The sequence below is a fragment of the Dreissena polymorpha genome, chromosome 8 (assembly GCF_020536995.1).
Source record: "Dreissena polymorpha isolate Duluth1 chromosome 8, UMN_Dpol_1.0, whole genome shotgun sequence".
Taxonomy (NCBI): domain Eukaryota; kingdom Metazoa; phylum Mollusca; class Bivalvia; order Myida; family Dreissenidae; genus Dreissena; species Dreissena polymorpha.
In genome coordinates, this window is record NC_068362.1 from 18,523,015 (window position 1) to 18,541,114 (window position 18,100).

Genomic DNA, 18,100 nt, shown 5'->3' on the forward strand with positions numbered 1-18,100 from the left:
CAAACAATTATTTTTTTTACGCCTAAATAATAAAGCACTACATGAAATACTTGGAATGCTATGCGCACTTCACAGCAAAATTTACAGTAGCCATAAAATGAATACCAAATCAAACAGCATGAACAACAACAAAACCACCAACAACACTAACATCAACAACAACAACACCATTTAACTCAAGTTAATTGATAAACACAAACATGTGTGATGTTTTATGTACATTTTTAAAAGTAATTGCAATCTTGTGATTTACCCATTTGCAAAATGTTGCTATATGTAAAGCTCTTTAGTTGCATTTCTTGTGGGCTTTTTCCAGGCATGGATAGTCAAGGGGGCTGAAATGAGGACCCACACAACTGAGTTTTGTCTCGATTATTGGTATGTGGTTATTGCTACGACACGAGTTACATTCATCACAATATACAAGTATCAGGTTAGAACAGTGCCAAGGTATAAGAAACGGTTAAAATATCTTTAAATGGGCAGTTGATTGTTTTGTCGTCCTTTTTCTAGGGCTTCCCAGTTCAATTAAGACAGAAGATAGTAAAGGTCATTTAAAGAAACCATTTCACAGATTTTGGCATGTTTTGAAATTTGTCATGAAATGCTTAAGTTTGATAAATGTTAACATTGGAACTAAAAACTCCAGAATAATTCAAGAATACAATTTTAAAAAGATTTTTTTTACTCACACCTGGGCTCCTGAAGTTTGGATAATAAGTCTAATGCTAAAACTACTCAGCCATCTACGCTGCGAACCTTGTATTTTGTACTTTATATATAAGAAAACCTGAGGTAGCGGTACAAAATATAATGAAAGTTGGTAACACGAGATAACTGCAGTCTCATTTAGGACAACTTCCGTATCAAAACTTAGTTCACGAGAATATCGTCACATATGGTATACTTTAAAAAGGGGTAAAATAAAGAATAAATCAAGACTGGTGAACCACGACTTGTGAGCCACCACTTGTGAGCCAAGACTTGTGAACCATGACTGGTGAACCATAACTTGTGAGCAAAGACTGTTGAACCATGACTTGTGACCCATGACTTGTGAGCAAAGACTGGTGAACCATGTCTGGTGAGCCTGACTAGTGAAGCCTGACTGGTGAACCATGATTAGTGTACCATGACTTGTGAGCAAAGATTGGTGAACCATGACTTGTGAACCATGACTTGTAAGCAAAAACTTGTGAACCATAACTTGTAAACCATGACTTGTAAAGCCTGGCTAATAAACCATGACCTGTGAACCATAACTGGTGAACCATGGTTTTGTAACCATAACTCATGGTGAGCCACACTTTGTGAACCATTAATTATGAGCTAAGACTGGTGGACCATGACTTGTGAACTATGAATTGTGAACCATGACTTGTGAAAGATGACTTGTGAAGCATGACTGGTGAACCAATACTTGTAAACTATGACTTGTGACCCACAACTGGAATAATAAATCCCATCAATTGTTTCACTGATAACAGTTGATTCCATGGGTTCAACCTACTAATTTTGGATAAATTACATCAAACACCTTGACAGTTGCATAGACTCAATCTTGTGTCAATTTCCTAGTGAGAACAAGTGCTTGGTTCCTTTGGAAAGACACCCAGAACAGCTGACATCATTTCAATCACCGACTTTCGATACCGCGATGTGGTTCATAACACTATCACACGACCGTTAATCACCCGCGCCACCTCTTTTTTGCGATGTATTAATAAATGAGCCAATGCAACTTCCGAGTCGGAGCACAGGCCCGGATGTTTTGAAATTTCATGGACAATTTTACAGGGTGATTAGGTTTTATATGTTTTTTTCAACATAATTCGCATTATTTGTTGTGGCATGGTGGAGTTTTAAAAAGCGTTTTGATGAGTTTTTCCTGTGTGACGAGAACATGTCGACCCAAATAAATCGCTAACAGCATCAAATGATTGTGTACAAGATACATTAGATGCTGCATGCACAAAAATATTGGCTTCTTGCTGACGTAGTAGATAATTTTGCATTTTCCAGAAGAGATGGAGCAAATGCTTAGGAGGCGGCGCTAATGATAGGAGGTGGCGCCAATGCAGGATGTATCAATAAACAGTTGTATCGCAATGACATTATCACATGATGTAGATTTGATCGATAATGTTATTTGTTATATTACATTTATTTTTCAATGTACATACGAAGGCCCAAATCTTTACAGAACATAAACACGATCTATAATAAGATGTAGTTTTTTTAAATAATAAGTGATCAACTCAATTAAGAAGTCACCAACATGAATAAAACATATTGTACGTCATGTATACCAAAAATTTGTAATACTCAATCAAACCAATGTATTAATGTATAACATTTTCAAAATAAAGCATCAACATCAATATTTGTATACAGTATGATAATTCACGAAATAAGTATTAAATAACACTAAAATATTTCACTGTAAAATAGCTATAAAAGTGCATTGGCGCCACCTCCTAATCTGAGCGCCACCTCCTTGGCATTGGCTCCATCTCTTTTTGAAAATTGCAAATTTATCTATTAGATCAGCTAGATGCCGATGATTTTGTGCACGCATTAACTTGTACAGGTTTAAAGCAATTGTGTTTTGTATTAAATGAGCGATTTAATTGGCAGGGAATTTGCTCGTCACACAGGCAAAAGACATCAATTTGCTTGTACGAATTCTACCATGCCACAACTTATAAAGGGTTTCACGTTTCTAAATGGGATGTGATTGTATGTTTCTGTACATTTTTACATGAATTTATAACCCCTGTATCGCACTGCATTGGCAGATTTTTTTAAATTTTGCGAAATGTGTTGAAAAACATATTACACCTATTCACACTGTAAAATTATCCGTTAAATTTCAAAACATCCGGGCCTGGGCGCCACCTCGGAAGTTGCATTGGCTCATTTATTAATGCATCTCAAAAAAGAGGTGGCGCGCGTGATTAAGGGCCGTGTATCAGGCTGAAATCAGGGGCGTAGCTGCTATTAGGCACAACTGACCCGGGCCTACAATTATTTTTGAAACATGAAAAAAATAAAAACGCTCCAACTTCGAAAAATGCATTGACATGTTGACCCGGAGGGAGGGGGTTAGAAATCTGCATTTCATATTGACATAATCCTCAGATAATAGATTCAAAAGACATATCTTCCAATTTTAAGTCTACTTCTTTCTATGTGCATAGATTCTAGCTCGCTTCTTTTCACGTGCCTTGCTGTTACAAGTTTACATAGATCTACACGTAGGTCTACATGTTTCCCCTTCAAATCTACAGTAAGGTGTAATCGATTATCGTTGGAATTCTAAGAAACATTCCGAATGATGTTTATGACCGCGGAAATTTAAAATGGAGCACTTGCTCCCGTATCCCAAGACATTGACTGAATCCGGGTTGGTTCGGTCCCTTGATGCCGAACAAAAAACAAAATTTTGTTCTCTGACATTGAGATTAAACAGTAAAATATCAAAGAAAAAAAGCCAGAGTCTTATATTTTATTATCTTTTTATTTGTCTAGATATGCTTTGAATCTCACCACAGGCGTTATAGGATTTAATAATTATCAGGGGGAGGACCCCTCGTTTTTATGTATCATAGCCGGGCCTACAGTTAAAAAAATGCTAGCTATGCCCCTGGAAACAACTATACGTCGGCTGAAGTTAATGACACCAACCTTTTAAGCTGCTATTCCATCTGTCCGTATCCGCATCCGCAAATAAAATAGAACCAGTTGAAATGCACTGCGCTTATTCCATTCATCCGCATCCGTATCCGCAAAAGAACGCTCAACTGAGCATTCTAATGCGGGTGCAGACGAGATACGGACGGCATTTAGCACGATGAGGGGAAAGCTGTCATCTCAAAAATCAACCGAAAAACTTATCGAATAGGTGAAAAATTACCTGGAACTATACAATCAACGCAGTTCTTCATATCGTGACTCAGATTTTACCTCAAATGTTTGGAAAAGTATAGCAAAGGCGCTAGAAGATGATGTTTCAGGTTTTTACCATTTTTATTCTTTTACAGACAGAATGATGATTTGTACCTTATATCTACTTAAATTCATGCTTGTCCTTCATACCAATTATCTCAATTATAATTTTCAGTTTTATCCATATAATGAAAAGTGTGCACTTTGTACCAAACAGTTGTCCAAAGAAAGGCAATCATGGCTCCAGTAACAGATTTCTATTAACTTGTATAACGCGGAGTCGAACGCTATTTTGTCACCACCTACATATCCTACAGGTCTAAACAATTACAGCCAGCCCGTGCCTGATCATAGATTACAACAATCGTTATTGTCATCTGTTAACCAAGAGCATGGTTTCCAGCAGATGTCCACAGCTAGTTATGTGGCCTACCCTGTGGCACACGCACAGGACAATCAGACCGGCGGACAACAAACAGGACTTAACATTTTGAGCGCTGCTATGGAAACCTTACAGTAAAACGAGCGATTGTCCACAATTTTGTGACAAATTAAAGTGACATATTTTCTTTGTTCGTTTAATGTCTCAAGTACAGTGAAACACAGGTCTTTTCGAGAACATTTTATTTCTAAATACATTATATGCATCATTTGTTATTGTTTTATGCTTATGAGTGTTGATTAAGTTTACGTTGCCAATATGTAAGTACATTAAAAGTTGAATAAACGTATATAAAATTCAAATTATTGACACAAACAAAATATTTATAGTTACCGCAAGCAAATAGCTAGGCGTTGTTTGACTCCAATGGTCTGTCTTGTAACCGATTTCTTTGAAATAAACTCTTCAACTAGAGAGAGAATGTATCCAAATTGTTGTTTGTTTAGTCTAAAGTAACCTTTAAACTCCTCAACAGCAAGTTCAAGTTTTTTAAGTAAATGGTTGTAAGTTCCAAATGTTTGGCGATTTCTTACTATTGCACGTGCCCACCACCTTAGCTAAAGAAACTTCAGCGTACAGTTTATATAGTATTGACAGACCTGTATAAAGTCGCGCCAGTCAAAAATCATAAAAAGCGACATTTAAAGTTATGGAAGCCAGAACTACCACCACCTGTGCTTTGGTTTACGTTTACACTTCTTCGCGTGAGCAACAGCAGCACCAATTAACACAAATTGGGAAAACGATTCTTCTGCATGCATGTTTTCAGTTCAGAAGTTTTTCCAAAAAAGAAAGATACGTTCGACGTATGCGGATAAATGGAATATAGCGTCCGTATTATGATTTTGCGGATACGGATGCGGATACGGATGCGGACAGATGGAATAGTAGCCTTAGGCAACCAATCAATACGGCAAGAAAAGGTAAAACGTGTATTCACTGTTTGATTCTCTTAAATATCTACAAATGAATCAGAATCCTCAAAAGACCACTTAATATGTTAAACTGTTAAACACTCGCCTGGATTGGGTCATTTTTCAAGAGGATTGGATCGCAAGTTCATAGGTCCTTCGTTTCTTTTTTAAGTCGGATTATTCGGGAAATATTGCGAGAGGCTTCTATCAAACAGAACAACTTGTAACTTGAGGCAGTGTTTATATGGGAAGACATATTCCTTCGCAGACGACTTATCAGTGACCCGGATGTAATTTATGACCGCAACTTTCATCTCGTCACACCTCGAGGAAATCGACCGAATCCGTTCGCTTTTGTCGCTTAGCTTTTGTCGTTTGAATTATCCCGTTTGATATGTTCCGATGTACTTTCTAAAGCAATCAGTCCAACAAATTGTCGCTTGTGTGTCCGCCATTGTTGGAGGACAGTTTGATATACATGTTCACGTTGAATCCCATGCCAGATAATAACTTTTGTCCGGTTTCACTTATAATATTAGTTATATATGCGTCTAGCTGTACCTATTTATTCTCCGTCTTCTCCAGGAAAAGTGCATTGTAAAATTAATTACCGTTTCACATTATTCGAGTTCGTTAATGAACTTAAAAAAATTTGTTTCTTTTCCACTTTTAGCTTACATTAGGCGTTATAAATGTAAACGATACCTTCCGAGCTGCAAATGTCTGGCCTTTAATTGCGCCTTAATTAGCATCAGGTATGTGTATTAACTACACGTACCTGATTAGCATTTACCACTTGATTAATATCTGCACCCTAACTATATAAACTATTTTCTGACGAGCTGTAACTGTTTTGCGCAACCAAAATCCAGATGTGTCCAGATAAGTAATCTTACAGGAATTTCTGCGATTCGTGGAACTTCCGTCGATGTATTGCACAAAAATGCAGTTGTACGTATAGTGTTTATAATACAAAAATAATAAGATACGCAGGGATACATGAGTGAGCTAGAAATACAGGTGGCCAAACCACAATCAGCGTGCCCTGGAATTGTTCATACCGGATCACATCGGGCCGATGATATGCATGATGACCACGTTGAAGGGCGGGTACTGGGCAACAAGTAGTTTACGCCAACTCTTGTATTTAACCGTATATCAAGTTGATGACAGTTTGTTCATTTAAACGGTGAAAAGAAAAATCCATTGTGCCGATGGCATACATCGAGGCTACACCGGTGTCAGATGAAACACTGTTTCTCGAGCAAATTATTGGCGCATTCAGCGATGGGTGTACGGTTTAGTCATATACGTCTAAATACGTACATGATGGTTGGTATTGCAAGTTAATGGTTATATTATGGCAGCTATACACGACTGGGCTTCCTTTTTTTCGGCGTAAGCTGCATAAGCCAGCTTTTCACCCTGACTTGACCTTTGTAAGTGTCCAATAAAATTCAAATAAAATTTCCCGCGGCTAGGTACGAATGAATACACTTCATTTATTCCATTGGCTGATTTGAGTATACCACCAGAACATTGGAAACATATCCGCGTCTTTGTAACACTGTTTTACTGTGTGAAACAATTTTATCTCTAATGAAAAGGCTTAATAGATAGAACAGTTTTACACTCAATTCTCGACATCAATACAGTTTGTGCGTACACCCTTTATTTTCAGAGTATTACCAACGCAAAAGCGTTTATACTTAAAAGGCTATGTTCTCATATTTAGTACTTACTTCCATATTCCTGTCAACATGTTAACATGTAAAAGTATAAAGAGCAGTGGAAGCGAGGCCTCACTTTAAAGAATTGCATTTCAACCCGCGAGGTTTCGGGTCAAGTCGCGGACATTCAGAGTTTATATACAAGAATTCACCGGAGTTCGCGGTCAGTAAAATAATCGTTATATAATAAAGACGCTATCCGTGAACTAGGTGACCTGGAATTTTCTTTAGACCAGAAATATGTTAAAAGAAGATATTCAGCAATATAATTATGGTATGTCAATAATAGATTCTTAATGTGTTTTCAACAATACAATGATAAATATTATTTTTAATAAATTTAACAATAATTATTCCACCATATTGTCTAATGTACTAAAGTGATATTATGAGCATGTAACAGTTTATAGGTGTCTATCGCAACCGTTGATTATTGTTGATGTTTCTACTTCATATACACTTATAGTAATTAATGCAGCATCAACATACTAAAACAATATACCAGAAAGAGAAAAATAATGCATTTGAATATTAACCGTACTTTCGTTTGACAACTGATCATGCGTTTACGAGTTGAACCTAAATTTAGTTTTAGTGCAGATTTGTTCATACGACACAAAGACACAATATTGTTTTACGGATCATTTCGGCTTACAGGACTGGGTGGGTCACGTAAGAATATCGAATATAAAATATATTTTTATAAACAACTGGTAGCAAGGTGAGTTGCAGATAATTGATCAGTAACCACATTTTAACTAACTATTTTGACCTGTTAATTCTTTTCAGCTCAATTCAACAGTGCAAAATGCCCATAATATCACTTTAAGCATGAGCACGATGATTCTCGATACTGTTAATAATCGAATCAAATAGCAATGCCCGATAGACCACTAAAACAGGTTTGTTCTCGTGTGGCCGGTTGACTCATATGTTTAAATTTCACTTCCATTCTTCTTTTGGTTTTCTGTTTTGTATCTATAGGTTTATAACCAGCAATATGTTATAATGTAAAATAAGCCGCGAAAACTCCCCGTAACATCCCGTACTGCGTGTGATGCAGCTAAGAACTGCACAGAAAAAGACATTCGCTATCCTTGATCTCATTCATTAAACTATTTACGCCGTATATCTTTTTTAAAGATATTTCTTGTTAGGCATATCCTCACTCGCAGTTTAATGACTGTATCTAAAGGCTGTATGGCTGATCACTCAAACCGGACATCCTAATAGATTATAATACAACTTGTCACTTAATGCTCAGTACATGTCGAAAGAGATATTCTGTTTTCCTTGATTTTTTTTTTTACAAATATCAATACATGAACAGATACACAAGGAGTTAACGCATTGCCTGTAACGCCTTTTTTTTATAAAACCGTTTACACGATCATAACTCACTATTTTCATTTATGTTTTATTTCACGAATTATTTTATTTTTGTGTATGTGTGGGGAAATGAGGGGGTTCTTCTCACTCGTTGGCCCAATACGTGTTTCTGTTTACAACGTATCGGGTATTTGGTAATAATTACTACCTGATATACCTTTAAATGCACACATAAATGAGCATGTCCCCAAGGGAATTAGAGCTCCACTTTTAAAATATGCAAATATGAGCTTACTTTTTACTACCCTCTTATTCTCGATCTTATATAAGGTCGGAGATCCCATATATTTAACGTGCGAGTCATTTTAAAGGGGATCTAACACAGATTAAGCCCATAAGCTCGCGGTTAGGCCCCACGTAATCAATTTACAACCCGAGATAAGTCAGGGTAAGAGTTTAAACTTCGCTGTTAAAACCTTGTAATGTCAAAAGGATACCACTTGACGACGATGATGACTAAGTGACATGATCGATTTGATAATAATAATAATAATATTATTATTAAACTAAGACATCAGACCACACTCTTTTCAGATACCGGTATTTTGGTTGGCGAGAGTATATCCGGTATGTTGGCCCGCCCGTATCTGCGATGTAAAAATCAAGACAATCGAGGCGAACTGGCCGACAATTCAAATTAAACTCACGCCCACAATTTTAGCCGTTTGATGTCTCACTAAAGAAACTGACGAAGGTGGGGCTAATCACCTCTGTTAACGTGACTGAACGATTACAACACCCGAGACGTGCATACCAATATTTGAGTAAGGCTAAATGCGTGAAAGGCATTCATCGTGGGCGGAAAATCTTTTAAGTATTTCAATTATGAATTTCTTAAATCCTTTTATGCACATTAGCATTTTTCTGAACAAGTGATATTAATATGTTATACTGACTCATCTTTGTCGATATGGTATGATACATTATGAAACAACGATGAAAGCCGGAGGATGATAGGATCGGCTCAGAACAAATTTATTTCAACCGCAGTTCACAGATGGTTGGCTATTTCCAGCATCGCAACACAAACGTTTACGTTACGTTAAAGAAGGTGACGTGCCTTTCAAGAAAACTAATGAATAAAAAGTGCTTTTTAGTAAAAACGAATCAGCTGATTACGCAACTGCTCAACTTTTTTCTCGCTAACCAGTATTATTCCTAACATTGAGTGGTTCATGAACATCGCGTGCCCCATGGAAGTTCGTCATGAGGGCGGTTGCTAAAACACCATCCCTTTCAAGTAACAAAAGACGCGCAGTTGCTTTTTCAATTATGCGAACTGTTGTAAAAATATTTTATAAAAATACGCCTCAAAATTACCCTTCTCAACCGGAAAATGAGTCGGTTTTCTAAGTAAGTGACTTAAGGTTTTCAGATGTTTTAGGCCAAAACTGCCTAGATGTGGCGAAATTAATAATCAACATGCCATGCGGATTGAGTTACCAGACGTGAACTCATTTTAGCCATAATATTGCATCAAGCAAGACATTCGCTGCATAAACATACACGTAAATTCAATATATGTTATTCTGGACACGGAATATGATTTAGAATATTTAACATAATTAAAAAAGTACCCGTTTGCAACAAAAAAAATACGCCATTTTAAAGATCTAGATCATTTAGATCAAAATTGATGATTATTACATTAAATATATTTTTTTCATAAATATGAAATTATAAATTAAATATGAAAATAAATACAGAATGGACAACTGTAATTAATGTCAGTTTGGATGATTGTTAGGTCAAAATACACTTAAATTAAGAAGATCGTCAAAATATCAAGATGATTATCGAACTTGGTGAAACTATATACTCCCCAAAAACATGATCTCCAAGTTCTATGATAATCCAATTTATACGGTTTGAAGGTTAACTTTGCCATTATTTTATTAATCAAGGGCCATAATTCAGACGAGCTCAATGCGATCTTGCTTGCTATGTAACTTGGCTGAGTTATTAAGATAAGACACATCATCACTAGTTACACCATGACCCGTTTGATTTTGAGTAAGCGAGCGGACATTTTTAATTTGACCATATTTTGTATAATACAAAGGCCAATCTTGCTAATTCAACAAATATGGTCGCGATAATACGCCCATAATAAGTTCCAAGAACTTTTTAATTTTGGCTTCTTTTATATTTCAATGGCCAAACTTGCTTAAGCTATCTGGCTGGTTATCTAACATTATCGCCTTCCGCTTGCCTCTTGTCTTCCCTTATTACCCCCATTTTTTTAAACGGCCCTATAAAAATCTTCAGGGTTTTAATGCTTACCGTTTCAAGTTAAGTGTTCGACCATCCCAGTGTTTACTTTATACAACTTATTGCCATATGTTATTAAGGTTGTGCACATTTATTTTATATAAAAACAACTTAAAATTTAATTTATATCAAATACATAACGACAATGAAACATTCAATGCAAGTTAAGAGGTCTGTGTTGTATATCTGTGGTCATGAATGTTGCAAAATATAAATCTACGTGGTTAAAACGTGTAGACCAATCACAACCATCTAGTAGACTAGTACATTACCTGTGAGGGGCCATCAGGGACTTTCTGGCACATTAAGTACGACTCCCTCTTGCTCCTCAGCTCTTCCCAGCGCTGACTGACCTCCGGGTCGTCCTGGGGCAACATCGTGTCATTGACGCGAAACATAAGGTGCGTTTTTGCGGGAATCCATCGGAAAATAGGAAACGTTACCTCGTTATTAAAGTCCTTCCGTTTGACTTTAATGTAGTCGACATACCATTGGCTGCCGAAGCCGAAATTATCTCGCCAGAGTTCAAGTTTAACGATGTTCGTCAAAACGGCCTGTTTCTTTACGAGGAATTTATCGAGCTGACCCTGTTCGAAATCGTCTTTGAACATGTTGCTGAGGCGCATTTCCTCGGTTGATATGCCCTCTTCGCCGTGGAGTATTACCCAGACGTTAGCGTCCGTACCAGCGAACTTCCGGTCACCAGTGCGCACGTGAAATTCATAGTCTACACGGTCTGCCATATTGAGGCAGCGAGAGCACTAACGCAGAGAGTGCTGTAAATTTAAATGTTTCGACACTCGGATTGCGTATAGAAAAAAAGAAGGTCGCGTATTTATTTAATTTAAAGGTCCAGCAAAAACGGTCCACACCATTATGGCGTATCTTATCCCAGTCTTCTTACACACAGGAAGGTTGCCAAAGGTACTAAAGTGCTATAGACCGTTGGGTTTAAATTGGTTTAAAATTATTGCGTAATGCATGTAATAGGATAATACAAGTATAATAAAACGCTGAACATGTATCGACTGGTCTAAACGTTGATCCAATACAACTGGCATTGAGGTTTTTAAATAACAATTGACCGTAGATGAAAACGATAAGTGCCCACGTTCTATTTACACTTCATATTTTATTCTCATTCCCTTATAATACGATTATGAAATCTGACCGATACACTCTGTGAAATACACGTCGGGTGACACACTTATATAAGCGCTATATAACACTATAAACCATCATCTCTACCCATATCCAGTCATTAGAAGTATTTGAGAACATAAATCATACCCACATTGGCACACTTAATCACAATGTATAATATGCATATACTTAATCCATTTCATACTTCGCATGTTCTCCACCCATTTAATATTTTCATGCATTGTACCCGTTAAAGGTCAAATATCGATTACAACAAAAACATACAATGACAAAAGACAAAAACACATTGCGTATGCAAACACATCACTAATATAATCCTTACTGTATATCATACACTTAACTATCCATGCAACATGTTCATATGGTGCCTTCACGGTCAATTTACAACTTTCACGCATTTAACTGCCCTTACGCTTATACCTTAGTATACTCTTATCTATTATTAGTATTTCTTTCCATGTATTAATGTAAACACAATTTTCGACTTCAACCCTAAAACTACCCGATTTGTGGGCGGACGGATATTTGCACAAGCCTCAATTCTAAACCATATACCGATCTAGTCCACAATTATTTCATTGTCAAAATATTGTCAACGCATATCTCTTAAAAGTGGAAGACGTTAATCGCTCGATAATTAATATAACAATCAAAGTACATTTGTTTCTTTTAAGCCTATTCCTTGAAGTCAATACTTTATGACCTCAGTCAAATTATGGCGAAATAGCATAATTATTGAATGTCACGCACTTTAAGTACGGAATTGTTAGCAGTAATTGATCAAATTTACTTTTAAATAGAGAAAGGCAAATGGCAGAAATGTGAAATAAAAACAATGTTTTAATATAGCGAGGGAAGCACATCTTACCTGTACTTTATATTTATAGTTTACGCTATAATTTTTATAAATATTTCGACTTAATACGGTTTTATTAAAAAGGAGGTTTAATTCATGTGCGTAAAGTGTCGTCCGAGATCCGCCTCTTCAGTCCGCACGTGCTAATCAGGGATGACAATGTCCGCTTTTATTATATGTTTCGTTTAAAGAAAGTCTCTTTTTAGTAAAAATCAAGTTTAGGCGCAATGTGGCTAATCTGGGACTTCAATTTACGCACATGCATTAAACCCCCTTTTCACAGAGCACGGCCCATATGTATTGTTATTTATCAAGCGAAATTAGAATGACAAGCGTCATGAAAACAAGTGATCTGCCAAAGGGTAAATACCTGCTTTATTATCCGAGAATTTATTCAAATTTAGGCATGATATCTACACTTGCATAATATGAACATTTGTGTTTATAAAATGAATGCTGATAAAACCAATTTCTTTGCCCTAAAGCACGGAATTGTAAGCAGTTGTTAATACAATAGGCTTTTAAATAGAGAAAGACAAACAACAGAAATGTGAAATGAAAACCATATTGCGAAAAAAATATAATAATTAGGCATAAAATACTTTATAAAGTTAAATCTTGCGGGAGGTAACACATCTGACTTGTAGTTCAAATTATAGCATTGTATCTATTATAACATAATATGAACAATTTTGTTAGAAAAATTAATGCTAATAAAAAATAATGTATTTGCCCTAAAGCACGCAATTTTAAGCACTAATATTGCTTCAATTGGCTTTAAAACAGAGAGTTGGAGGGGGGGGGGGGGGGGGGGGGCGGAATAATGTGGAATAATATAATATATAAATTGCGAGCATCTTTTTCTTTTGGTGAAAAAATGTAACGCAGGTTTTGACCTTTCTCATAGGAAAGTTAAAGAACATTTTCGCCAACAGACCCGAATGACTTTATTATTTGACTTCTTTAAATCAAATTGCCCACAACGTTTGCTGCAAATCTTTTACCGATATAAACTTGAAACCACTGTAAATATGGCCTTCCTCTCAATCGCTGAATCATATGAGTCGTCTTCTGAGAAAACTGGGCGTAATGCATGTGCGTAAAGTGTCGTCCCAGATTAAGCTGCGCAGTCTGCACAGGCTAATCAGGGACGATACTTTCAGCCTAAATAGGATTTTTGCTAAGAATAGACTTCATTTAAACAAAAAATGTCAAACAAGCGGAAAGTGTCGTCCCTGATTAGCCTGGTCGGACTGCACATGCTAATCTGGGACGACACTATACGCACATGCATTACGCCAAGTTTTCTCAGAACACGACACATATGTGTTCGAGCTTTCCCTCTTTAGGTTAATTATTTACCGGTCCTCAATAACATTTTAACCAGTTTTTATTAACCTCTTCTCAAAGGCGAGGCAAGTGTTTTGAACGTACTTCATCCCGTATTCGTGTAATATTTTTGATTTGTTGAATTATTTACGTTAAAACCATTATTTGACTCCAAATATATGCAAACATTTTACAACTTATACTTTTTCTTATAAGTGGTTACAATCGCCTTTATAAAAAGGCCTTGCATCAAATTTCACAGAGAAATAATATATATCGAATAATGCATGTCGAACAATCAACAGTGAATAATGCATTTTGAGTAATGTATATTGAATAGTACATATTGAATAATACATATCAAATAATGCATGCTGACGATGTGTACTTAAAAGGCGTGAAGCGACGTTATCATTGATTCAATGTATCTGCCTGCATCATTTACATATCAAAGCGAATAATACATTATATATATTCTAAATACTTACACGCACACATTCATGGAACATATGTATTTTATTTGTCTGCCGTAAGCAGCTATTTGACTCGTGATTATCGGAATATTATCCTGTATCATTACGATTTTGATAAAATTTAATACGTTTTTTTCTCAAGTTTTTGGTATTATCCCTATAAAGTAATCAACGATGCTAACCGTCATATTGATGTTAATACATACATGTTATTTATTTTAATGTCTCATTTATAAATGTACCCGTATTATTGGTATAATCGGGGCGTGGACATTAAATTAGTAGTTCATATGTTGCACTTCTGTTAAATTCAAGACTAGCGGAATTAACAAGAATATCTCTCCTAAAACAGTTTCAGTTGTTATAACATTCCTACATTTTAAGTACTTGCGCATGACATGAAACATATAACTCACATGTGTTAGTGTTTTGATTGACCTGTAGTGTTTCACTATACCCGTACTATATATACATGAGCGTGCAGACTGCGCCGGCTAATCTGTGGACGTCATTTTACCCACATGTATTAAGTCCCGTTTTCCCAGAGCCATGTTAATATGTATGTTTTGCTTGATCTCTATTGTATGTTTACGAATGTTTCGGTTTAACTTAATATGCAGATCAGCAGATGTATGATCCCGTTAGCTGTCACTATTTGAACATCTTCACTATTGCGACCTCTTTCCTGGAGTTCTATCTCTACCCAAATAGCGCTCTGATCACGAAATCAGCTCCAACATACATGTACATGCTGATGTGCAATTACGCTTGCTGCACTTGTTATTAGACACTACACCCACTACGCTAAATGGGACCAATTCAACGCCTTGTTAAAAAAATATAACATTTTTGTGTCGTGTGTGTATGTGTGTGTGTGTCGAAGTTTATAGGTCGTTCCGTGCATGAGGCTGAGTTATGAGAGGACCCGTGGTGTGTCCAGCACTCCCTCCTAATTTAATTGCAAGACTAACGAAAGTTGGGACGATTTAATCACAGCAGCAATTTCCTGCTATTTAGATTTTAATGAAAGAGTTTTGATTTTGGTGTGGCCTTGTGTTGTGGGAGGAGTTGAAGTGCCCGCGTGTGCCTACCATATAGCGCTCACCGGGCAACTCACAACAATGTGTCATGCCCACTCATGTCTATGCGCATGCGTACCAAGCCCTATAATGTCGAACTACATATGTACAAAGGGAGACAATACAAATTGGTCGTAATCTTCAGCGAGTTGCTTGGGCTGAATAAGAGAGAAAAGCAACTAACACGCATTTGCAATCTATCCATGTATTAAATGTGAGCGAATTTCGCCAGAAAGCTATACTTTGTTGCATCAGTCGTACTTGCAACAGCTATGTACGATGTACATTTCGATTTTGCGATCTACACGTTATATTCGATCTAGTTTTTAAATAAAATCTATATCTTTATATTTTCATTATATTATATTCATAATATATATGTTATATCTATTTTATTTTGTCTATTTGTATGTGGTATAATCTATGTACTTGTTATCGAACGTCTGTGGCTTATTTAACTACTCTTCTTGCCGTCACCTAAGTAAAACCAGTATTTGGCGTCCTTGTGAATGAGAACGCTACCGGAACTGGAACTTTCCGATCTCTGGGCGAACACCATAGCAATAAAGTATAACCGCGCAACTTGTTTTACACTGATTCAGGGCATGATTACGAATATGGGCCGTGCTCTGTAAAAAGGTGGTTTAATTCATGTGCGTAAAGTGTCGTCCCAGATTACCCTTTTACGTTCGCACAGGCTAATCAGGGACGACACTTTCCGCTTTTATGATATGTTTCGTTTAAAGAGTCTTTTCTTAGCAAAAATAAGTTTAGGCGAAGAGTGTCGTCCCTGATTAGCCTGTGCGGTCTGTACGAGCTAATCTGGGAAGACACTATACGCACATGCATTAAACAGCCTTTTCACGGCCCATATAAAATTGCAAACACTTTAAAATAGCATACACGGCGATTGAAATACTCAAATTACAATATGCTCCATCACGTTAACAGGAAGTATTAGACAACATCCTATTGTTCAAATTGCACAGACCTCTTTTTCAAAGAAAGCTGCATCAACAAGGATAAGATTGGTCATCGATGTGAAAGTAAAACAACATGGGAACGGTGTTTGGTTTTTACTTTTTGTCACGATGAAGTTGCAATTTAATCCCGTTCATCGTAAATAATTGGTGTCACAGCTGAAACCTTAGAACAATCACAAAAGTGTTTAAAACGTAGGTTTTATACTCGCGTTTTTAGTTTTTCTGTAAAGCTTTACCAATTTTAAAATGTATTTGTAACTAACAAGGGCATGCTTCTTTGGTGCATTTTATTCGACAGGCAGCAAGTTTAGTATACACACAAACATTTAACGTTAACTACATTAAAGTGCACAAGCCCTATGCAGTGACACCCATGGGTATCATAACAGTCGGATACCCCCAACTGCTGACACCACTTCCCTCCCTCTATCAATGGGGAGTAACGTAATGAAAATTGATAGGCAACGTGATTGTCTAACGAGGTCTAGCACTACTTGTTCGGACATGTGTCTACATTGATCTACATATTATATATAATCATCACCGGCGCCACTCGAATTCAGCCCAATTAAAAAACACCACAATTTCGCTAAATTTCGTGGATTCTTTTGATCGGCATAGTCGTTGGATCTTAAATTCACGGCTTTTATTATAATAGACATCGTACGCAAACGTTCGTTGAACGTTTGATTTCGTTGTTGAGCGGACTCGTTCGTCGAACGTTTGATTTCGTTGTTGAGCGGACTCGTTCGTTGAAGTTTGATTTCGTTGTTGAGCGGACTCGTTCGTTGAACGTTTGATTTCGTTGTTGAGCGGAACATATAGTGTATGTCCGTTTTGATCCATTGCAAAATGGGGAAAGTGAACAGTTCATCCTGTCCTTTCTTCTTCACAACTACGTAATCGCAATGCCACCGGCTGCCCTGGCCAAAGTTGTCGCGCCATAGTTCAATTTTATTCCATCGTTCCAACATATTTCGGATTCTGGATGTCGTATTTGTCGACCTGCCCGCATTCGAAATATTTTTTTACCACTTGGTGCAGACGAATATTTGCCGTCTTCAGTCCGGTGCTGCAGTTCGCACAGGCTAATCAGGGACGACACTTTCCGCCTTAACTTGATTTTCGTTTCGAAGAGACTACCTTTAAACGAAAAATACCATAAAAGCGGAAAGTGTCGTCCCTGATTAGCCTGTGCGGACTGCACAGGCTAATCTGGGACGATTGTTTACGCACATGCATTATGCCCAGTTTAATCAGAACAAGACACATATAATCCTCACTGGCGCAAATCGAATTTTGCCCAATTAAAACACAACACAATTTCGCTGCAACCGTCTCCCGGATAATGTGGATTAATTTAATTTCCTAGACATACAATTTCGTGGAGTGGTTAGAGCGATTCGTAGATTTTATTAAAATGTCTGAAATAAGTCGGACGTAAACGTTCGTTGAACGTTTGATTTCGTGGTTGAGCGGACTCGCAAAAATCTTCGAAAATTAGTTACCGAAAAATAATAGT

General features: G+C 36.9%; 1 protein-coding gene across 8 annotated transcripts in view; it reads right to left on the minus strand.

Annotated features, from left to right (window-relative positions):
* The window catches only part of LOC127841037 (allene oxide synthase-lipoxygenase protein-like), a 101,322-nt gene that overhangs the window by 46,388 nt on the left and 36,834 nt on the right, over positions 1 to 18,100 (minus strand). The window contains exon 1 of one of the 8 annotated variants that reach the window (XM_052369550.1): positions 10,967 to 11,452. The exons of the other annotated variants lie outside the window; for them this stretch is intronic. Coding sequence (XP_052225510.1) covers positions 10,967 to 11,437 — 471 coding nt within the window. The 5' untranslated portion in view covers positions 11,438 to 11,452. Of the gene's footprint in view, positions 1 to 10,966; positions 11,453 to 18,100 lie in introns of those variants that run through there. 8 annotated transcript variants of the gene reach the window in all.